At 37.6% G+C, this 22570-nt stretch overlaps 1 protein-coding gene across 1 annotated transcript; it reads left to right on the top strand.

Moving 5' to 3' along the window:
* Positions 1-999: 999 nt before the first annotated feature.
* Positions 1000-9708, top strand: LOC142221800 (neprilysin-2-like). Its single transcript, XM_075291620.1, has 2 exons — positions 1000-2104; positions 8681-9708. The coding sequence occupies exons 1-2, from the start codon at positions 1079-1081 to the stop codon at positions 9641-9643; spliced, it is 1989 nt and encodes a 662-aa protein (XP_075147735.1). The 5' UTR covers positions 1000-1078; the 3' UTR covers positions 9644-9708.
* Positions 9709-22570: the final 12862 nt, after the last annotated feature.

Here is a 22570-nt window from a genome sequence, read left to right as displayed (position 1 = left end):
TATCAAAATGTTCTTTTTCACTTTGTATAAATTTCAAAAGATTTTTTCCTGTTTTTTTTTCGATCTTATCAGCCAGTTTCTAATCGAATTCAATTTTTTTGTTTAAATATTCTATGTTTCCTTGTTTCAAAAAAAAAATCCACAAAGTTTTAATTACTAATAGATATTATACCAATAAATAAATGACATTTAATATATTATATTTGTGCGTTTATTTTTGTAAACTGGTGTAATCACAATCTTAGGTTTTCTTCAGATATGAATTCAAGCTCATCGTACTTGTGTGCCGAATAAGTATTTTATGCGTAATGACCTTTGACAAACATACACTCAAAAAAAAAAGTGAACCCTCTATTTCACTAAAGCCAATTTAACTTTATTTGACTTCATGGAATTATTAGGTTTGAAGAAAGTTTCCTTTACTCTAATAATTTTTGGCGTACGTTAGTTAAATGAACTAAAAAATGGGAAAAAAACATACACAAATGAAGCATAAAAGATTCACTAAATTCGTACCTCTCACAATATAGTTCATAATTGCTTTAAATTTGTAAATGTTACTACAAATGTGCCCATCATGAACTTCGTATGGCACTAAAGACATTCTAGCAATTTTGAACTCCAATTTTTTTCTTCAAGCTACAAAATTTTTCTTTAACAAGTGAACAAAATTTATTATGTCTAATAAATTTTCTTAAATTTGTCGAAAAATATTTACTTATTTTTGTAATATCGGCGTGATGTCAGCGTTTGTAATACTGTTTAGTTAAAATTTTCTAAAAATAATCTAAGTTTTCTAAAATTAACCAAAATTTTTCTCCCTGGTGGGTTCACTGTTTTTTTCAGTGTACATAAAACAAACATCCTCAAGACATTGGATTAATGAAATAATTATGAAAAAAAAAACAACAACGTTAATTTATGATGAATCTGGTGAAAGAAATTGCAAACTAAATACTTCATACCAAATAAAGCTTCAGTATATAATCAACCTTCTTGATGCGCACATATCAAAATTAAATTGATAGAAAATATAGCAATTTTAAAGTAAAATTTATACTTTTAAAAGCGGAGCAAAATGCTGATCAGATTAACTCTCTTCGTCAGCCTGTGTGGGCTCTATACTTTAGGCGTAGCAAAACCTACTCAAGATGAAAGCTACGGTATCAAGATGTTATCGTTTATGAATCAGTCTGTTCAACCGTGTGACGATTTCTATGAGTATGCTTGTGGCAACTGGAAAAATGTAGTCAAACCACGCGAATCTTATCACAAGCTTAATGCTATCCTTGAAGTTAATCGTAAAATGGAGGATAATGCTAAGATGATCTTGGCCAAACCCAATATAAATGATGTGGCTCCTGAATACAGTGATGAATTTGAAAAAGCTAAAAAATTCTATAAGAATTGTCTGGAAAGTGAAATATATCCCATGCGTAAATCCCAAACTTATTTGGATGTCATCAAAAATGTTGGTGGCTTTCCAGCTATCGATGAACACTGGAATGCATCCGAATTCAATTGGTTCAATATGACGCATAAATTGTTCAAATATGGTGCCGAAATTCTAATCAAGGAACTGTATACTGCATCACAATATCCCTTCCCAATGTATTTGGATATACCACAGTTTGGTTTTGATATTAGACTTCGCTATGACACCGTTAAAGCTACATCTTCGATTGCCTACACAAGTAATTGGAAAAGCATGAATGATATTTTGATGGTATATGAAGTTCCGAAAGAGTTGCGTGAAAGCACTATTAAAGAAATTTTTGTATTTCTGGAGGCTACCTTAAACCTAATTGAAGAATTTCAAGGCGACTTTAGGCAATGCAATTACAAATATGAAAAACTTAGTGAAGAAGAAGCAAATGCTGTAGTTGATCAGTTTTCACCCCTCTATACAAGTGAATGTGCTTATTTCTACCATCACTTTAATCGGATAAGTGCCGAACATAAAGCTGCTGTGGCTAATTATGTGTCCATGAAATTCTTGCATTACATGGATCCTAAGCTAAAGAGTTCGGAATCTCAAGAAGATTTCTGCGTACAAAATGTGATGAACTCTATGATCTACTTCTTCGATCAGCTATACATGAAGGTGAGTAAGAGAGAGAGAGAGAGAGATAGATTTATATAAGAAAAAATTCAATATTTCCCTTGACTGACCTTTTTGTAAATTATGTTAAGTTCTCCGATTCCTTTGACACTTTTCCTGAATTTCCATAATGAAAATGCAACAACTTGAAATCCGCAGAAAGTAATGAAGAAGTTCTTAGCAGGTAATTATCTTACGAGTACTTTGGGGGAAAATAGGGTACCCTTTACATCGAAAACCTATATAAAATACTTAGTTGTGGACATATATACATTTTAATTTTTTTTTTTTGGCAAATTTTACCTCCTCCATAAAATGGTGATGGGGTATAATACGTTTGCCATTCCGTTTGTAACACATCAAAATATCGATTCCCGACTACATAAAATATACATATTCTTCATGAGGCAGATATTGTAAGACGATATAAGAATGTCTGTCTCTCCGTCTTTGTGTCTGTTGTAATGACGCCACTGCCTTCCATAATGGCGCTATCGTCCTGAAATTTGGTACAGATTCGACTTTTGACTCCTTGAGCGCATATGTTAGACACCCCAATTTTCACCAGATTTGGCAAAATGTATAGATATTTTAAGTTCAAAAAGACTTATGGCGAATACGATGTCTATCAGTCCACTTTTTGGTATAGCCTTGCTTGAAATTCAAAATTTAGACATATTTTAGGACCTCAAAGAAGTGTGATGAATGTGGTGCATATGGGTCATTTTTTTGGTATAACCGCCTTATAGACCGATCTCCCAATTTGATTTGTTTGAGCGTCCAGAGACCCCAATTTTTATACGATTTTTCAATTGTAAGTTAGCCCATACCGGGTATATATTACACAAAAAAGTCGGATTAAATACGTATATAATTCAGTTTGACAAAATTTTCTATAGAAATAAAATTTTTACAAAATTCTATATAGAAATAAAATGTTTACAAAATTATCTATAGCAATAAAATTTTTACAAAATTTTCTACACAGAAAAAAGTGAATAATTGAATCAAATACAAAAATTGTGAATTCAATTATTTTTGTATTTGATTTTCAGCTTATGACGAAAATTGTAAATCCAATTACCCAAATTGTAAGGTTGTCATAAAACTATTTTCAAATGAAGTAATATTTGTGTTGAGTATAAATGTAATTGGAATTTGTCAAAATATTCAAATGACATAGTACTCAATCCAAATACATTAGTATTTGAAGTATATAAAGTGTTTTCAATTACAGTCGTAATTGAACTGAGTACAATGTTTATAGAATTTTGTAACCTATACAATTACTATCGTAATTGTGTTTATTACGATGTTAATCAATACAATCTTTGTACTATATAATTTATATTAATTTGAGAAAATTATACAAATACACTCTGAAAAAAGGTTTAATGCTTTTTATTATATAAAAGAAATTCTGAAAATATGTATAATTGAAAATACAGCGAAGTACATGTTTGGTAGAAAAATACAGAATATTCATTATAAACGACGTATTTAAAAGGCTAACTCACAAAGAAAAAACAGTTTTTGAATTATCGGTATCACCTGCTGGAATTTCCCAAATCTTCCTCATTTATATGCGATTTGTTTAGGCATCCTGCTCTTCTGTAATACAAACATCTATTCATTTCAAAGTTTCGCAAATATTTCAAAGTTTTACATGATTTTACCTTCTGTTGCTGGGAAGAAATCCTCGAAATCCCCGTTTTCGAAGTAAACACATTTTCCTCTAGGCCACATATTTTTGACAGTCGGCTTATATCCATTAATAGGGCAATTTGACGTGTACACGACTTAATTGTAAAAACAAAATAGAAAGAATGTAATTGAATATATATACCAAAGCTTATTCGCAAGTTTTTAAACGACCCAATTCAGGATGTGTGTAAGTTTATACAACGAAAGAAATCATTTACATATTTTATTAAAGTTTTCGGCGAATTTTAAAAATTTTACGAACATAGAAATATGTACTAAATATATTAAATTAACTTTCCATAGCAAAAAGTTTGTGCTGTGATACTTTCGTCGTGATCCCGACTAATAGTCGAAGTCACGAGAATTCTCGTGAGTCTAAAAATTGTGAACCTTTAATCGTCTTTAAAAGTTCTGTTTGCGTGAACGTACATGAGTATTTCGTGAATGTGCTTGAGAGAGAGAAAGAATTCTACCAACACGTCACAGGTTAGACTCACAATGAAAATGTTAATTTTTACGAAGAGAATTCTTTCAGTGTAATTTCCAAAAAACGTGCTTGACCAAAAAAACTGGTATTTAGATAAAGGTACTTACCTGCGACAAAAATACAATATGGTGCGCCAAAAATGTTGTAAATGTTAACATTTCGAATCGCGGTACCGATACCACGGTTTATTTGCGGGTAAATTCGACCATGTTCTTAAGAAGATTCTTAATAATAACAATAAATGACATTTTATTGTTTGTATTCATTTATTTTTCGTTACGTAGCAACGTCATAAACAGTTTTATCAGGCAATTACGCATTATACTTAAATCAATAACTTTTATACTTGGTCCAATTGAACATAGTAATTGATGTGTTGTGAATTCAATTACCAGTGAATTTTGATATTTTTGCCAGTTTTTCATTCAACCAATTATTTTCATGTTTGACTTAATAAAAATCGTATTTGATATAATTTTTTCATTCAATTATACCAATAATTGATTTTTATTTTGCTTCAGTTATTTCTGTGTATAGCAATAACATTTTGACAAAATTTTCTATAGAAATAAAATTTTGACAAATTGTTCTATAGAACTAAAATCTTGAAAAAATTTTGTATTGTAATAAAATGTTGACAAAATTTTCTATAGAAATAAAATCTTGACAAAATTTTTTATTGTAATAAAATTTTGACAAAATTTTCTATAGAAATAAAATTTTGTTAGATTTTTTTGGGAATCGGCTATATATAACTATAGACCGATATGGACCATGTTTGGCATGATTGTTAGCGGCCATATACTAGCGCAGTGTACCAAATTTTACAACGTACCAAATTTCAACCGGATCTGATGAATTTTGCTCCACCAAGAGATCCAGAGGTCAAATCTGGGGATTGGTTAAAATGGGGGCTACATAGAATTATTAACCGATTTGGATCAATTTTTGCATGGGTGTTAGAGACCATATATTAACACCACGTACCAAATTTCAACCGGATCGGGAGAATTTTGCTCTTCCAAGGGGCTCCGGAGGTCAAATCTGGGGATCGGTTTATATGGGGGCTACATATAATTATGCACCGATATGGACCAATTCCAGCATGGTTGCTAGATACCATATACTAACACCACGTCCCAAATTCCAACCGAATCGGATGAATTTTCCTCATCCACGAGGCTCCGGAGGTCAAATATGGGGATCGGTTTATATGGGGGCTATATGGACCGATGTGGACAAATATTTGCATGGTTGTTAGAGACCATATACTAACACCATGTACAAAATTTTAGCCGGATGGGATGAAATTTTCTTCTCGTAGAGGCTTCGCAAGCTAAATCGAGAGATCGGTTTATATGGGGGCTATATATAATTATGGACCGATGTGGACCAATTCTTGGATGATTGTTAGATACCATATACACCACGTACCAAATTTCAACCGAATCGGATGAATTTTTCTCATCCACGACGCTCCGGAGGTCAAATTTGGGGATCGGTTTATATGGTGGCTATATGGATCGATGTGGACAAATTTTTGCATGGTTGTTACAGACCATATACTAACACCATGTACCAAATTTTAGCCGGATGGGATGAAATTTTCTTCTCGTAGAGGCTTCGCAAGCCAAATCGGGAGATCGGTTTATATGGGGGCTATATATAATTATAGACCGATGTGGACCATTTTTTGCATAGTTGTTAGAGAACATATACTTACACCATGTACCAAATTTCAGCCGAATCGTATGAAATTTGCTTCTCTTAGAGGCTCCGCAAGCCAAATCGGGGGATCGGTTTATATGGGGGCTATATATAATTATGGACCGATGTGGATAAATTTTCGCATGGTTGTTAAAGATCGTATGCTGACACGTTGTACCAAATTTGGGAGCCACCGTGGTGCAATGGTTAGCATGCCCGCCTTGCATACACAAGGTCGTGGGTTCGATTCCTGCTTCGACCGAAAATCAAAAAGTTTTTCAGCGGTGGATTATCCCACCTCAGTAATGCTGGAGACATTTCTGAGGGTCTCAAAACTTCTCTAAGTGGTTTCACTGCAATGTGGAACGCCTTTCGGACTCGGCTATAAAAAGGAGGTCCCTTGTCATTGAGCTTAACATGGAATCGGGCAGCACTCAGTGATAAGAGAGAAGTTCACCAATGTTGTATCACAATGGACTGAATAGTCTAAGTGAGCCTGATATATCGGGCTGCCACCTAACCTAACCTAACCTAACCTAACCTGTACCAAATTTCAGCTGGATCGGATGAAATTTGCTTCTCTTAGAGTCCCCGCAAGCCAAATGTGGGTGTCGGTTCAAATGGGGGCTATACGTAAAAGTGGACCGATATGACCCATTTGCAATACCATCTGACCTACATCAATAACAACTACTTGTGCCAAGTTTCAAGTCGATAGCTTGTTTCGTTCGGAAGTTAGTGTGATTTCAACAGACGGACGGACGGACATGCTTAGATCGACTCAGAATTTCACCACGACCCAGAATATATATATATATATATATATATATATATATATATATATATATATATATATATATATATATATATATATATATATATATATATATATATATATATATATATATATATATATATATATATATATATATATATATATATATACTTTATGGGGTCTTAGACCAATATTTCGATGTGTTACAAACGGAATGACAAAGTTAATGTACCCCCCCATCCTATGGTGGAGGGTATAAAAAGAGTTATGGCGAATATGATGTCTAGCCCCATATACCGATTTCTAGATTTGACTTTTGGTAATATAGGTTCACAACGAGATTTGCCGAATAAGGGATAAACCGGCCCAGGCTTTGGTATTGCTCCCGTATAAACCGATCCCCCGATTAGGGACCTTGAGCACCGCAATTTTTATACGAATTACTTGAAATTGGAAATCTATAAATTTATAGGTCCACATATAGGCCAACCACGGTCTATATTTTAGTGTAGCACCCATATAGGCCGATCTCCCGTTTTGATCTAAATTGCATGAAACTAGAAGTAAAAATGTTCCGAGTTTACTCCTCATGCTCATTCCAATAATGGTCTATAACGTCTATAGAATTTAGATTTGAAATCATATGAAACGTATTATTCTATCGGATTTTCGAGCACATTTTGACGAAATGTTTATGATTCCTGAAAAAAAGGATTCTTATAAATCCAAAATCGGATGTAGCCTCTATATGTAACTTCGGAAATATTACCATGTGCTACACGGTCGCAAAAGACTGTTTTTCATATGTTTGGGTGTAAAAATTATATGTTTGGAACTCAAATTTTTAACACAATATTTTTAGGTGCAGTCATATAATGTTCATAAACTAGCATAACATGTTTGGGACATATATGTTAATATGTTGGAACATATTATGTTTGGGACATAAAATGTTTGTAAATATAATATGCTTAGATGCAAACATATATTAATTTGGAAATAGAGAGACCTAGAGAGTATGCTGCAAGTAAAATAATGGAAGTAACAAATTGGCGCCTTAAAAATATATCCACACAAAGAAAATTTCATTAAAATTTTTTACTACCAGTGTATGCCCTAGGGTGAAATATAATATGTTTGAACAATACAAACAATATTTTGTTTGGACCAATCCTGAAAATATATATGCTAGAAGCAAAATGTGTTTGGGGTATATGTTGCAGAAGCGATTTTTTGGAGGGTGTAGGGAGAATATCTGCAATCAAATCCACCTGAAATAGAATACTATTTTATTCATTGTGGTGTGTATTTAAGATTCGGCCGGGCCGAACTTAATGACGTATATACTTGTTGTATTTATGAATGTGTCAGAATCTTAGAATCAAAGGAGCAAAAAACAAATTATATGTTATCCAGAACCGATATGTTCAACGCGATTTCAACAGTTGAATTCAAAAGTTTTTCAAGTATATGCTTCTATTATAAAACAAGTAGGTAACGTCTAAAGTCGGGCGGGGCCGACTACATTATACCCTTCAACACCGTGTAGAGCAAAATTTTTGGTAAAAATTGAAAATTGTTGGTATTATTTAAAAATAAGAAAACATTTTTTTCGATTTTCGATAAGTGAAATCTCTATTCCAATTTTATTTTTTTAACTGGATTTTTAACCCACATAGGTCGCCAAAAATGTTTTTGTTTTAAAAAAGCCGCATCTTTGGCTCGCAACCAATACCAAAATTCTTAAGGGAAGGTCAAAATCTTTGGTTCCAAGTAAACTTTTTTTGAGTGTACCCTGTACCACAGTAGTGGTGAAGGTTATAAGAAAGTCTCTATTTAATTAGTTAATTAATTTACGAATTTATGCATTTTTTATCATCGTTCTTTCTACTATCTCTTTTTCCAGATATTTTTCAACGAAGAAGTACGCAACGATGTTGAAGAAATTGCCATTAATCTTCGCCAAAGTTTGAAAACATTATTCACCGATGCTGATTGGATGGACTCCATGCCTCGTGTTTGGGCTCTTGAAAAAGAAGCCGATCTCAAGGAATATTTAGGCAAATTTGAAGATCCAAAAATGACAAAACGTCTCTTGGGAGAATTGAAAAATCTCCAATTTGTGGAAGGCAATTTTGAGCAAAATATGTTAAATTTGAAAGAATTCCAAACTAAAATGGTCCATTACAATTCATTGCATCACCTCGATTTGAATATTAATACCAAGCCTACACGTCTGATGTTGGGTATGCAGACCACGTCCAAGTACTACGAAGACTATAATGTAGTACACATTCCTGCGGGTATCCTCTCTCCACCTGTATATCAATCTACATGGCCCACTGTCATGAAATATGCCGCTTTGGGTGTTTTAATGGGTCATGACATGATTGAGGTATACGAATCCGTTGGACATTTCTATTCCATCCGAAACGATCTCGATGGTTGGTGGACGAATAAGGCTTTAAGAGATCCATCCAAATGTTTTGATAAATATTTTGACAACTATTTTGTTCCCGAAATTCAAGGCAATCTAAATAGTAATGCCACTAAAACTGAAAATATTGCTGATGCTGGTGCTCTGCGGATGGCTCTTATGGCATATCGCCGTAGAGAGCCAAATCTTAAAGAGGAACAAAAAATACCGGGCCTAAATCTAGAACCAGAACAATTGTTCTTCTTGGGTACAGCTCAAATGTTTTGCACATCGTATTCTGAAGCAGATTGGGCCAATTTATCGAATGATCACCAAATCAACAAATATCGAGTCCTTGGATTACTGACAAATAGTGAAGACTTTGCTAAGGCATACGGTTGTCCAGCTGGTAGCCAGATGAATCCCACGGAAAACAAATGTCGATTATGGTAAAAGGAAATTTTAAGATTTATTCGAAAATTTTAAATAAAACAGTATATTTGCGAAGCAATCATTAATTTAATAAGACTTTCATTTCTGTTGTATTGCACAACAACGAAATATTAATAACCATATACACTGAAAAAATTGTTCTATTTCAAAAAAAAAGTTGGACACAAATGAAATGAAATTTCTGTTGCTTTAAAATTTCAAATTATAAACAAATATTTTATGGCTTAAAAACAAGAAGACTACAAAAAAAACTCCAAAGAGAAGGTCAAACATTCGGCGTATTTTCAATTTATGTTTTATAAATTTTAAAATAGGTCTCATTTATTGATTTTTATACCCTAAATCACATTGTGGTTATGATCTGCAAATACATGCCTACACACAAAAAAAAATTTTTGTTTTAATTCACGAAATTAATTGATCCAGTTAATTTTTAATTGAAATGCCTTCAATCACAGAAATGATAGTACCAACTAAAAATTCACTTGAAAGTCAATTAAAAAATTAATTGATCCAATTAAAAAATTAATTGATACTGTTAATTTTTGTGATTGATTTTTCTAAAATATACACCGATTGACTCAGTATCACCTCCGGAGTAGATTTAGCTCTTGGTGTTCGTCTGTTTGTTTGTTGTTCGCAAGATTCCGGTAGCAATTATTAACCCATTTCGATAAATTTGTTTTGGCCCAATGCCATTGAATTTAGAAAAAAAATCACAACTCAAATTTAAATATAGCTCCCATACTGAAAAAAATTATTGTCATCAGGCCAAAGATTTCATATCTTTAAAATACGAATGCATAGTTTGCTTAGCATTGAAGACGCATTTCTCTAACAAAAAGTTTTATTCCTTGTCCAAAAGTCGATAAACTTTTCAATGAAGTCGTAAAAATGGGTATCATAACATGAAAGCAAAATATTTTGGGGTAAGGTCAACTTGAGTTTAGGGAGCCATCGTGGTGCAATGGTTAGCATGCCCGCCTTGCATACACAATGTCGTGGGTTCGATTCCTGCTTCGACCGAACACCAAAAAGTTTTTCAGCCATGGATTATCCCACATCAGTAATGCTGGTGACATTTCTGAGGGTTTCAAAACTTCTCTAAGTGGTTTCACTGCAATGTGGAACGCCGTTCGGACTCGGCTATAAAAAGGAGGTCCCTTGTCATTGAGCTTAACATGGAATCGGGCAGCACTCAGTGATAAGAGAGAAGTTCACCAATGTGGTATCACAATGGACTGAATAGTCTAAGTGAGCCTGATACAGCCTCGGAATCAATACCAAAATTGTTAAAGTAAAGAAAAAATCTTTGGAACCGGGCATGCTTTTTTTTCAGTGCATATATATGTATCACCCGATTTCGGAGAAAATTGAGTCATATTGTGCTTATTTATCTCATTGAGAGATTTGCGGCAATGGATGGCCGTTTTCGAGTTGAGGAACACAGAGTCCAAGGATTTTATTGCAGGTTGACTGTCTGAGTATATATTAATGCCCACATTTTTTGGAACATTACTTCTCAGCCAATTCGCCACCTCTCTTATTGCTAATATTTCAGCCTGAAAAACACTACAGTGATTAGGTAATCTTTTCGCTATTTGAAGTTCCAGATCATTAGAATATACTCCGAAACCCACTTGTCCATCCAATTTGGAGCCATCAGTGTAGAAATCTATATATTCTTTATTCCCCGGGGTCTGTGTGCACCACGCCTCACTGTTGGGGATTAGAGTCTCAAACTTTTTGTCGAAAAGTGGACTCGCCAAAGTGTAATCCACTACGTTAGGCACATCTGACATTATTTTGAGGACAGAACTGTGACCGTAACCATTTTCCGACCACAGCGATAGTTCGCGCAACCGCACAGCCGTTGTTGCAGCTGACTGTTTGGCCAAAATGTCTAAAGGCAATAGATGCAGCATGACATTAAGGGAATTTGTTCCTGTCTTGCTGAATGAGCCTGAAATACACAAACACGCCATACGCTGAACTTTATCTAAACCAGTCGGTTTCTGAAGTGCCGGCCACCAGACTACAACACCATATAACATTATAGGTCTAACCACTGCCGTGTATAGCCAATGCACAATTTTTGGTTTTAGTCCCCACTTTTTTCCTATTGCCTTTTTGCACGAGTACAAAGCTACAGTTGCCTTCCTCGCCCTTTCTTCAATATTAAGCTTAAAGTTCAGTTTCCTGTCCAAAATAACGCCAAGGTATTTTGCACAATCACCAAAGGGAATTTCAATACCCCCTAAGGAAATAGGCCTAACCGTGGGAGTTTTGCGATCTTTGCAGTACATGACTAATTCTGTCTTTGCAGGATTTACCTCAAGACCATTGTCTTTCGCCCATTGTTCAGTCATCCGGAGGGCCCTCTGAATAATATCTCTGATTGTGGATGGGAATTTTCCCCTGACTGCCAGAGCTACATCATCTGCGTATGCCACCACTTTTATCCTTTCTTTTTCTAGAGTAACCAGAAGGCTATTTATAGCAACATTCCAAAGAAGAGGTGATAGAACTCCTCCTTGGGGAGTGCCTCTGTTCACATACTTTTGTATGTTTGCTTGTCCTAGTGTGGCTGAAATACGTCTCTTCATTAGCAGTTCGTCTAACAGCCTGAGTATACATGGATCAACATTCAGAGTTGTCAGTCCATTTAATATCGAGCTCGGATGGACATTATTGAACGCCCCTTCGATGTCTAGAAACGCCACGATTGTGTATTCTTTGACAGATAGTGAGCTTTCAATAAAGCTGACTAGTTCATGTAGTGCGGTCTCAGTAGACCTGCCCTTCGAGTATGCATGCTGTCGTTTCGAGAACAAACTTGAATCGATGCTAGTTCTAAGATAAATATCTATCATCCTCTCTAGAGTCTTAAGTAGGAATGAGGATAAGCTGATTGGTCGGAAATCCTTCGCCCTCGAGTGAGAGGCTTTTCTCGCTTTAGGTATGAAAACGACTTTTGTTTCCCTCCACTTTCCTGGGATATATGATAAGTTGATACATCCTTTATATATCACCGACAACCAGGGGATAATTTTGTCAGTTACAGCTTGTAACTCCGCCGGAGTAATTCCATCAGGGCCAGGGGATTTGAATGGTCCAAAGCTATTTAGCGCCCATCTTATTCTAGTTTCCGATACAATTTCCTCGACAGGAAACGACCGCTGAGCAACTGTGGCACCGCCAGTACATGGTTCAACCGTCTGATTTCCAGGAAAATGTGTGTCCAATAGTACCTCCAGCGTCTCCTCACTGGACGTTGTCCAATTGCCCTCCGATGTTTTAATGAAACCTGGAGCGGAGTTGGTGGATGCTAGAACCTTCCGTAGTCTGGAAGCCTCGGACGTATTCTCAATACTGCTGCAGTAATCATTCCAAGAGTTATGCTGAGCCTTTCTCAGTTCTCGCTTGTATCCTCTCAGATTCTTCTTGTAAGCGTCCCAGTCCTCAGGGGCTCTGGTGGACTTTGCCTTGTTAAAGAGCTTCCTCCAGGATTTCCTCATATTACTTAATTCCGTAGACCACCATGGTGGTCGATGTTTCCCCCTTGGCTTTCCTCTAGGGCATGCAGCTTTCAGTGAGATGTTGAAGGCCTTAGTAATCCGCTCCACTGCGTGTTCGATATCTTGCACATTTCTCATATTTGTCTCTGTTATTTCCGGTACCATCATATTGAACGATTCCCTATACCTATTCCAGTCAGCTTTCCTAACATTTGGCGGAAATATGATCTTGGTGATATGAACATCAAATTTGAAACTGATGTAGCGATGATCTGAGAAGCTGTGTTCACTTAAAACCTGCCACTCAAATATCATTTCATTCAGTTCTTGCGAGGCCAAGGTGATGTCCAAAACCTCTTGCCTATTTTTAGTGACAAAGGTTGGGACATCTCCCTTGTTGCAAACTACCAGATTAGTACGCAAAATAAACTCTATTAGCGACTCTCCCCTTGCATTAGTATCACTACTTCCCCATATACTATGATGTGCATTCGCATCGCATCCCATAATGAGTTTCGTCTTTGTTTTCAGTGACTCCTCTACTAAGGTCTTAACGGCATATGGAGGCATCTCCCTGTCATGTCCCATGTAGACCGAAGATACCCAATATTTGCATTTGGCTATTTCTAAACTTGCAACGACAGTGTCTGTATTGCACATTGAAGGAAGCAGAAACAAGTTGAGCTCGTTTTTAGCAATTATACAGGCTCGATTTACATCATTACCAGTATACTGCAATAGTTTGAACCCCGGAGTACTTAAATCACATATTTTGTTTTTATAAACATATGGTTCTTGAATAAGAACTATATCTATGTCCCCTTTCATCAGGAGAACTTTTAAGGCAGCACATGCAGCCTTACAATGATGAAGATTTATCTGGAGGATCCGTAGGACCATCGAGATTTTCAACAACCGTCACATCAGCCGCTTCAATCGAGTCATCAATTATGTCCTCTTCAGAGATATCGGAGACTCTCGCAATAACCATAGGTTCAACTTTGGTGAGTTCTGAGGCAGCAGAAGCCTCCTCACGCATACGGTATCTATCCATGTCTTCAAATGTCTTGGTATCCCCCTCGACTTCGCAAGAGGATCCGCTTACTTCTGATTCAGACAGAGGCTTGTCCATTTCTGAATCCTTTATCTGATCGTTTTTATACACCTTCATTTGGATATAATGAAAGCCATAACATACATGGCCCTGGGACTTTGCTAGATGTGGCAAAGACTGAGTGTTCAATATAAACACTGCATGCCGTCTTGGCCCATCCACTTCATCCAAACGGCCAACCTTCCAATCAGCTGTTGGAAGATCTGGATTGCATTGTTTCAGTCTATTTAAAATAGATTCAGGGTCAGGAGGGTTTGCAGGTATCCACGCATGTGCTCTTGGTCTAGTCGGTATGTCTTTCTTCTCGACTAACTCTAGAGCAGCTCCTTCCCAAACTTCACCATTTAGTATCAGAGCAGCTTTAAAACATTCTATAGACCTCTGGTCCTCAAATGCGACTAGCTTGAATCGTCCTTGATACCAACCAGCCTCTTGGTGTCGAGGATCTGGGCCGGGAAACTTTTCCAGCACCTGTGAGTAGACGCCAGACAAAGCATTCTCAATTTCCCCCCATTTTTGCTTTGGAACCATACCGTCCAATGCTCCTTTATTTATGATAGCCATCACAAGGCTGTCTTTAGCAACTGAGGCAAACGATCGTTGATCCCTTTTGGAGGATGGCAGCTCATCCGGTGATCGTTCCCTTTTACCAGCCTCAAGAATTCCTTGAGCCCATTTTAAGGAATCGCTTTGTTTAGCCGACAACGTGCTTGGGTCGACTGATCCTAATTTCTTTAGGATAAACAAAGCATTTCTGCGTTCTTTGAATCTCTTTCGTGAGGGATTACCTCCTTTTGATGCCGTTACCTTGGAAAAGGTCCGACTTGTCAAATTGTCGCCACCTGTCGACCCGTCTACAGGTCGACTAATTGGGCCTAACACTTGGTCATTGCCCAAATTTATAACTCCAGTCGATACCCGTCCACTGGGCCCTGAAGTTAGCAACCCAGTGGATGTCTTTGAATTTCTCTGCATGGTGGCCTAATATCCCACCACACTTGAAATTCGTAGTAGGTACTTATTACGATGATTTTATCCGCTATTAAAAAACACGTCCGTTCCGTTCGACGGTTGAAATAATAGCCCCCATATAAACCGATTCCCAGATTTGGGTTGCGGAGCCTCAAAGAGAAGCAAATTTCATCCGATCCGCCTGAAATTTGGTACATGGTGTTGGTATATGGTCTCTAACAATCATGCAAAAATTGGTCCACATCGGTCCATAATTATATATAGCCCCCATATAAGCCGATCCCCAGATTTGGGTTGCGGAGCCTCAAAGAGAAGCAAATTTCATCCGATCCGGCTGAAATTTGGTACATGATGTTGGTATATGGTCTCTAATAACCATGCAAAAATTGGTCCTCGTCGGTCCATAATTATATATAGACCCCATATAAGCCGATCCCCAGATTTGGCTTGCGAAGTCTCCAAGAGAAGCAAATTTCATCCAATCCGGTTGTAATTTTGAATATGATGTTAGTATATGATCTTTAAAAACCGTGCCAGAATTGGTCCATATCGGTCCATAATTATATATAGCCCCCATATAAAACGTTCTCCAGATTTGACCTCCGGAGCCTCTTGGAGGAGCAAAATTCATCCGATCCGGTTCAAATTGGGAACGTGGTGTTAGTATATGGTCGCTAACAACCATACCAAAATTGGTCCAATCACACAAAAATTGGTCCATATCGGTTCATAACCATGGTTGCCACTAGAGCCAAAAATAATCTACCAAAATTTTATTTATACAGAAAATTTTGTCAAAATTTTATTTCTATAGAAAATTTTGTCAAAATTTTATTTCTAGAGAAAATTTTGTTAAAATTTTAATAAAATATTCATAATTGTCAAAATTTTATTTCTATAGAAAATTTTGTCAAAATTTTATTTCTATAGAAAATTTTGTTCAAATTTTATTCGGTTCATAATCATGGTTGCCACTCGAGCCAAAAATAATCTACCAAGATTTTATTTCTATAGAATATTTTGTCAAAAGTTTATTTCTATAGAAAATTTTGTTAAAATTTTATTTCTGTAGAAATTTTTGTCAAAATTTTCTTTCTATAGAAAATTTTGTCAAAATTTTTATTTCTATAGAAAATTTTGTGAAAATTTTATTTCTATAGAAAATTTTGTTAAAATTTTATTTCTGTAGAAAATTTTGTCAAAACATTGTGGCCCTACGTCCCTACAAGACGCTAAATATTAGAAAAACCCTACATATAGGGAATTTCCCCTACTTCTAGCAACACTGCTTGTATTTGATATTGCACCTACGGAGTTAGTATGCCACTAATATTGAGCCCATTATTAAAAAAGAGAAAATCGCTCAATTAGTGTGGGTAATAAATCCAAATTTGTAAAAATCGAGCAATATTGTTATGTAAGAGCTACAAGTACGTAAAATACGATCGGCTAGCACATCAAAATTTGAAATTTGAGTAACATTGGTTAATAAATAAGAGTACTATGGCCAAATTTGGGAAAATCGAGCGATGCATATACATGGAAGCTATATCTAAACCGTCGAACGGAACGGACGTATTTTTTAATAGCGGATAAAATCATCGTAATAAGTACCTACTACGAATTTCAAGTGTGGTGGGTTATTAGGCCACCATGCAGAGAAATTCAAAGACATCCACTGGGTTGCTAACTTCAGGGCCCAGTGGACGAGTATCGACTGGAGTTATAGATTTGGGCAATGACCAAGAGTTAGGCCCAATTAGTCGACCTGTAGACGGGTCGACAGGTGGCGACAATTTGACAAGTCGGACCTTTTCCAAGGTAACGGCATCAAAAGGAGGTAATCCCTCACGAAAGAGATTCAAAGAACGCAGAAATGCTTTGTTTATCCTAAAGAAATTAGGATCAGTCGACCCAAGCACGTTGTCGGCTAAACAAAGCGATTCCTTAAAATGGGCTCAAGGAATTCTTGAGGCTGGAAAAAGGGAACGATCACCGGATGAGCTGCCATCCTCCAAAAGGGATCAACGATCGTTTGCCTCAGTTGCTAAAGACAGCCTTGTGATGGCTATCATTAATAAAGGAGCATTGGACGGTATGGTTCCAAAGCAAAAATGGGGGGAAATTGAGAATGCTTTGTCTGGCGTCTACTCACAGGTGCTGGAAAAGTTTCCCGGCCCAGATCCTCGACACCAAGAGGCTGGTTGGTATCAAGGACGATTTAAGCTAGTCGCATTTGAGGACCAGAGGTCTATAGAATGTTTTAAAGCGGCTCTGATACTAATTGGTGAAGTTTGGGAAGGAGCTGCTCTAGAGTTAGTCGAGAAGAAAGACATACCGGCTAGACCAAGAGCACATGCGTGGATACCTGCAAACCCTCCTGACCCTGAATCTATTTTAAATAGACTGAAACAATGCAATCCAGATCTTCCAACAGCTGATTGGAAGGTTGGCCGTTTGGATGAAGTGGATGGGCCAAGACGGCATGCAGTGTTTATACTGAACACTCAGTCTTTGCCACATCTAGCAAAGTCCCAGGGCCGTGTATGTTATGGCTTTCATTATATCCAAATGAAGGTGTATAAAAACGATCAGCTAAAGGATTCAGAAATGGACAAGCCTCTGTCTGAATCAGAAGTAAGCGGATCCTCTTGCGAAGTCGAGGGGGATACCAAGACATTTGAAGACATGGATAGATACCGTATGCGTGAGGAGGCTTCTACTGCCTCAGAACTCACCAAAGTTGAACCTATGGTTATTGCGAGAGTCACCGATATCTCTGAAGAGGACATTCTTGATGACTCGATTGAAGCGGCTGATGTGACGGTTGTTGAAAATCTCGATGGTCCTACGGATCCTCCAGATAAATCTTCATCATTGTAAGGCTGCATGTGCTGCCTTAAAAGTTCTCCTGATGAAAGGGGACATAGATATAGTTCTTATTCAAGAACCATATGTTTATAAAAACAAAATATGTGAATTAAGTACTCCGGGGTTCAAACTATTGCAGTATAGTGGTAATGATGTAAATCGAGCCTGTATAATTGCTAAAAATGAGCTCAACTTGTTTCGGCTTCCTTCAATGTGCAATACAGACACTGTCGTTGCCAGTTTAGAAATAGCCAAATGCAAATATTGGGTATCTTCGGTCTACATGGGACATGACAGGGAGATGCCTCCATATGCCGTTAAGACCTTAGTGGAGGAGTCACGGAAAACAAAGACGAAACTCATTATGGGATGCGATGCGAATGCACATCATAGTATATGGGGAAGTAGTGATACTAATGCAAGGGGAGAGTCGCTAATAGAGTTTATTTTGCGTACTAATCTGGTAGTTTGCAACAAGGGAGATGTCCCAACCTTTGTCACTAAAAACAGGCAAGAGGTTTTGGACATCACCTTGGCCTCGCAAGAACTGAATGAAATGATATCTGAGTGGCAGGTTTTAAGTGAACACAGCTTCTCAGATCATCGCTACATCAGTTTCAAATTTGATGTTCATATCACCAAGATCATATTTCCGCCAAATGTTAGGAAAGCTGACTGGAATAGGTATAGGGAATCGTTCAATATGATGATACCGGAAATAACAGAGACAAATATGAGAAATGTGCAAGATATCGAATACGCAGTGGGGCGGATTACTAAGGCCTTCAACATCTCACTGAAAGCTGCATGCCCTAGAGGAAAGCCAAGGGGGAAACATCGACCACCATGGTGGTCTACGGAATTAAGTAATATGAGGAAATCCTGCAGGAAGCTCTTTAACAAGGCAAAGTCCACCAGAGCTTCTGAGGACTGGGACGCTTACAAGAAGATTCTGAGAGGATACAAGCGAGAACTGAGAAAGGCTCAGCATAACTCTTGGAATGATTACTGCAGCAGTATTGAGAATACGTCCGAGGCTTCCAGACTACGGAAGGTTCTAGCATCCACCAACTCCGCTCCAGGTTTCATTAAAACATCGGAGGGCAATTGGACAACGTCCAGTGAGGAGACGCTGGAGGTACTATTGGACACACATTTTCCTGGAAATCAGACGGTTGAACCATGTACTGGCGGTGCCACAGTTGCTCAGCGGTCGTTTCCTGTCGAGGAAATTGTATCGGAAACTAGAATAAGATGGGCGCTAAATAGCTTTGGACAATTCAAATCCCCTGGACCTGATGGAATTACTCCGGCGGAGTTACAAGCTGTAACTGACAAAATTATCCCCTGGTTGTCGGTGATATATAAAGGATGTATCAACTTATCATATATCCCAGGAAAGTGGAGGGAAACAAAAGTCGTCTTCATACCTAAAGCGGGAAAAGCCTCTCACTCGAGGGCGAAGGATTTCCGACCAATCAGCTTATCCTCATTCCTACTTAAGACTCTGGAGAGGATGATAGATATTTATCTTAGAACTAGCATCGATTCAAGTTTGTTCTCGAAACGACAGCATGCATACTCGAAGGGCAGGTCTACTGAGACCGCACTACATGAACTAGTCAGCTTTATTGAAAGCTCACTATCTGTCAAAGAATACACAATCGTGGCGTTTCTAGACATCGAAGGGGCGTTCAATAATGTCCATCCGAGCTCGATATTAAATGGACTGACAACTCTGAATGTTGATCCATGTATACTCAGGCTGTTAGACGAACTGCTAATGAAGAGGCGTATTTCAGCCACACTAGGACAAGCAAACATACAAAAGTATGTGAACAGAGGCACTCCCCAAGGAGGAGTTCTATCACCTCTTCTTTGGAATGTTGCTATAAATAGCCTTCTGGTTACTCTAGAAAAAGAAAGGATAAAAGTGGTGGCATACGCAGATGATGTAGCTCTGGCAGTCAGGGGAAAATTCCCATCCACAATCAGAGATATTATTCAGAGGGCCCTCCGGATGACTGAAAAATGGGCGAAAGACAATGGTCTTGGGGTAAATCCCGCAAAGACAGAATTAGTCATGTACTGCAAAGATCGCAAAACTCCCACGGTTAGGCCTATTTCCTTAGGGGGTATTGAAATTCCCTTTGGTGATTGTGCAAAATACCTTGGCGTTATTTTGGACAGGAAGCTGAACTTTAAGCTTAATATTGAAGAAAGGGCGAGGAAGGCAACTGTAGCTTTGTACTCGTGCAAAAAGGCAATAGGAAAAAAGTGGGGACTAAAACCAAAAATTGTGCATTGGCTATACACGGCAGTGGTTAGACCTATAATGCTATATGGTGTTGTAGTCTGGTGGCCGGCACTTCAGAAACCGACTGGTTTAGATAAAGTTCAGCGTATGGCGTGTTTGTGTATTTCAGGCGCATTCAGCAAGACAGGAACAAATTCCCTTAATGTCATGCTGCATCTATTGCCTTTAGACATTTTGGCCAAACAGTCAGCTGCAACAACGGCTGTGCGGTTGCGCGAACTATCGCTGTGGTCGGAAAAAGGTTACGGTCACAGTTCTGTCCTCAAAACAATGTCAGATGTGCCTAACGTAGTGGATTACACTTTGGCGAGTCCACTTTTCGACAAAAAGTTTGAGACTCTAATCCCCAACAGTGAGGCGTGGTGCACACAGACCCCGGGGAATAAAGAATATATAGATTTCTACACTGATGGCTCCAAATTGGATGGACAAGTGGGTTTCGGAGTATATTCTAATGATTTGGAACTTCAAATAGCGAAAAGATTACCTAATCACTGTAGTGTTTTTCAGGCTGAAATATTAGCAATAAGAGAGGTGGCGAATTGGCTGAGAAGTAATGTTCCAAAAAATGTGGGCATTAATATATACTCAGACAGTCAACCTGCAATAAAATCCTTGGACTCTGTGTTCCTCAACTCGAAAACGGCCATCGATTGCCGCAAATCTCTCAATGAGATGGCTGAGCAGTACAATATTCACCTAATATGGGTGCCTTGCCATAGGAACATACCGGGGAACTGCGAAGCCGATGAGTTGGCAAGGCTAGGGACTACCTTACATATTCCAGGGGAACTAGAATTTGTTGGTATGCCCCTAGCTACCTGCAAGCTCATGCTGCGTGAGAAGGCTGTTATGATGGCAAATGTTCGATGGGAGAATTGCAAGGGTTGTAACGACACCAAGCAAATATGGCCCCATTTCAACTTAAACCGCACACTAGATATGCTAATGTTCTCGAGACGTCAGATATCACTCCTGATATCTGCTATAACGGGTCGCTGCCTGATAGGAGATTTTGCAAAAACTATTGGCGCGAAGTATAATGACTATTGTATGAGCTGTCATGATGCGGAGGAAAAAGAATCAATTAAACACCTCTTGTGTGAGTGTCCTGCATTTTGTGTAAAGCGCAAGCAACTTTTAGGAGCATATAGCTTCAGATTACTGGCGGATCTGGAAAACGTTAACTTAAGCAGTCTGCTAATGTTTTTGGAACAATCTGGTTGGTTCAACAAAGAAAAATAATCAAGAAGGTTCAGCGGTTAAAACTAGAAGTGCCCATATGTAATAGGTACTTTTAGTTAATGTGGTATCACAATGGACTGAATAGTCTAAGTGAGCCTGAATCTTTAGCGGGCTGCCACTTAAACCTAACCTAAACCTAACCTAAATCTGAACGAATTTGCATAATATTTTGCGGGTTTGATTAATACCACAAAAGGGTACCTTGTGCAAAATTTGAGTAAGATCAGCTAAGAAATGGGGCCTCTATGGTCAAACATAAAGTTATTAAGGGCGAATTTTTCAAAATCGGGCGATACATATATGGGAGCTATATCTACATCTGAACCGATTTCGATGAAATTGTGCACATATAGTTAGTACTATAGAGTACAGGCCAACTTTGAGTAAGATCGGTTAATAAATAAGGGTTCTATGGCCAAATTTGGGAAAATCGGGCTATACATATATATTGGAGCTATATCTAAATCTGAACCGATTTCGATGATTTTTTGCACATATAGTTAGTGCTATAGAAGATTACATTTAGCCAACTTTGAGTAAGATCGGTTGATAAATAAGGGTTTTGTGGGAAAATCGGGCGATATATATGAGAGCTATATCTAAATCTGAACCGATTTGGATGGAATTTTGTAGACTTGATGGGCGATGAAAAAGATTACTTTTTGCCAAATTTGGTGACGATCCGTTTTTAAAAAGCGCAACGTAACCCCGTTTGTCGAAATCGGGCGATACATATATATGGGAGCTATATCTAAATTTGATCCGATTTCATCCAAATTCAATAGCGTTCGTCCTTGTGCCCAAAAAAGTCCCTGTACCAAATTTCATCAAAATCGGTTAATAATTGCGACCGGAATCCTGTGAACAACAAATACATGGACAGACGGACG

Source organism: Haematobia irritans, chromosome 1 (genome assembly GCF_050003625.1).
Source record: "Haematobia irritans isolate KBUSLIRL chromosome 1, ASM5000362v1, whole genome shotgun sequence".
In the NCBI taxonomy this organism is placed as follows: domain Eukaryota; kingdom Metazoa; phylum Arthropoda; class Insecta; order Diptera; family Muscidae; genus Haematobia; species Haematobia irritans.
The sequence above is the reverse complement of the archived record's forward strand: the minus strand, read 5'-3'. Positions and strand labels throughout refer to the sequence as shown.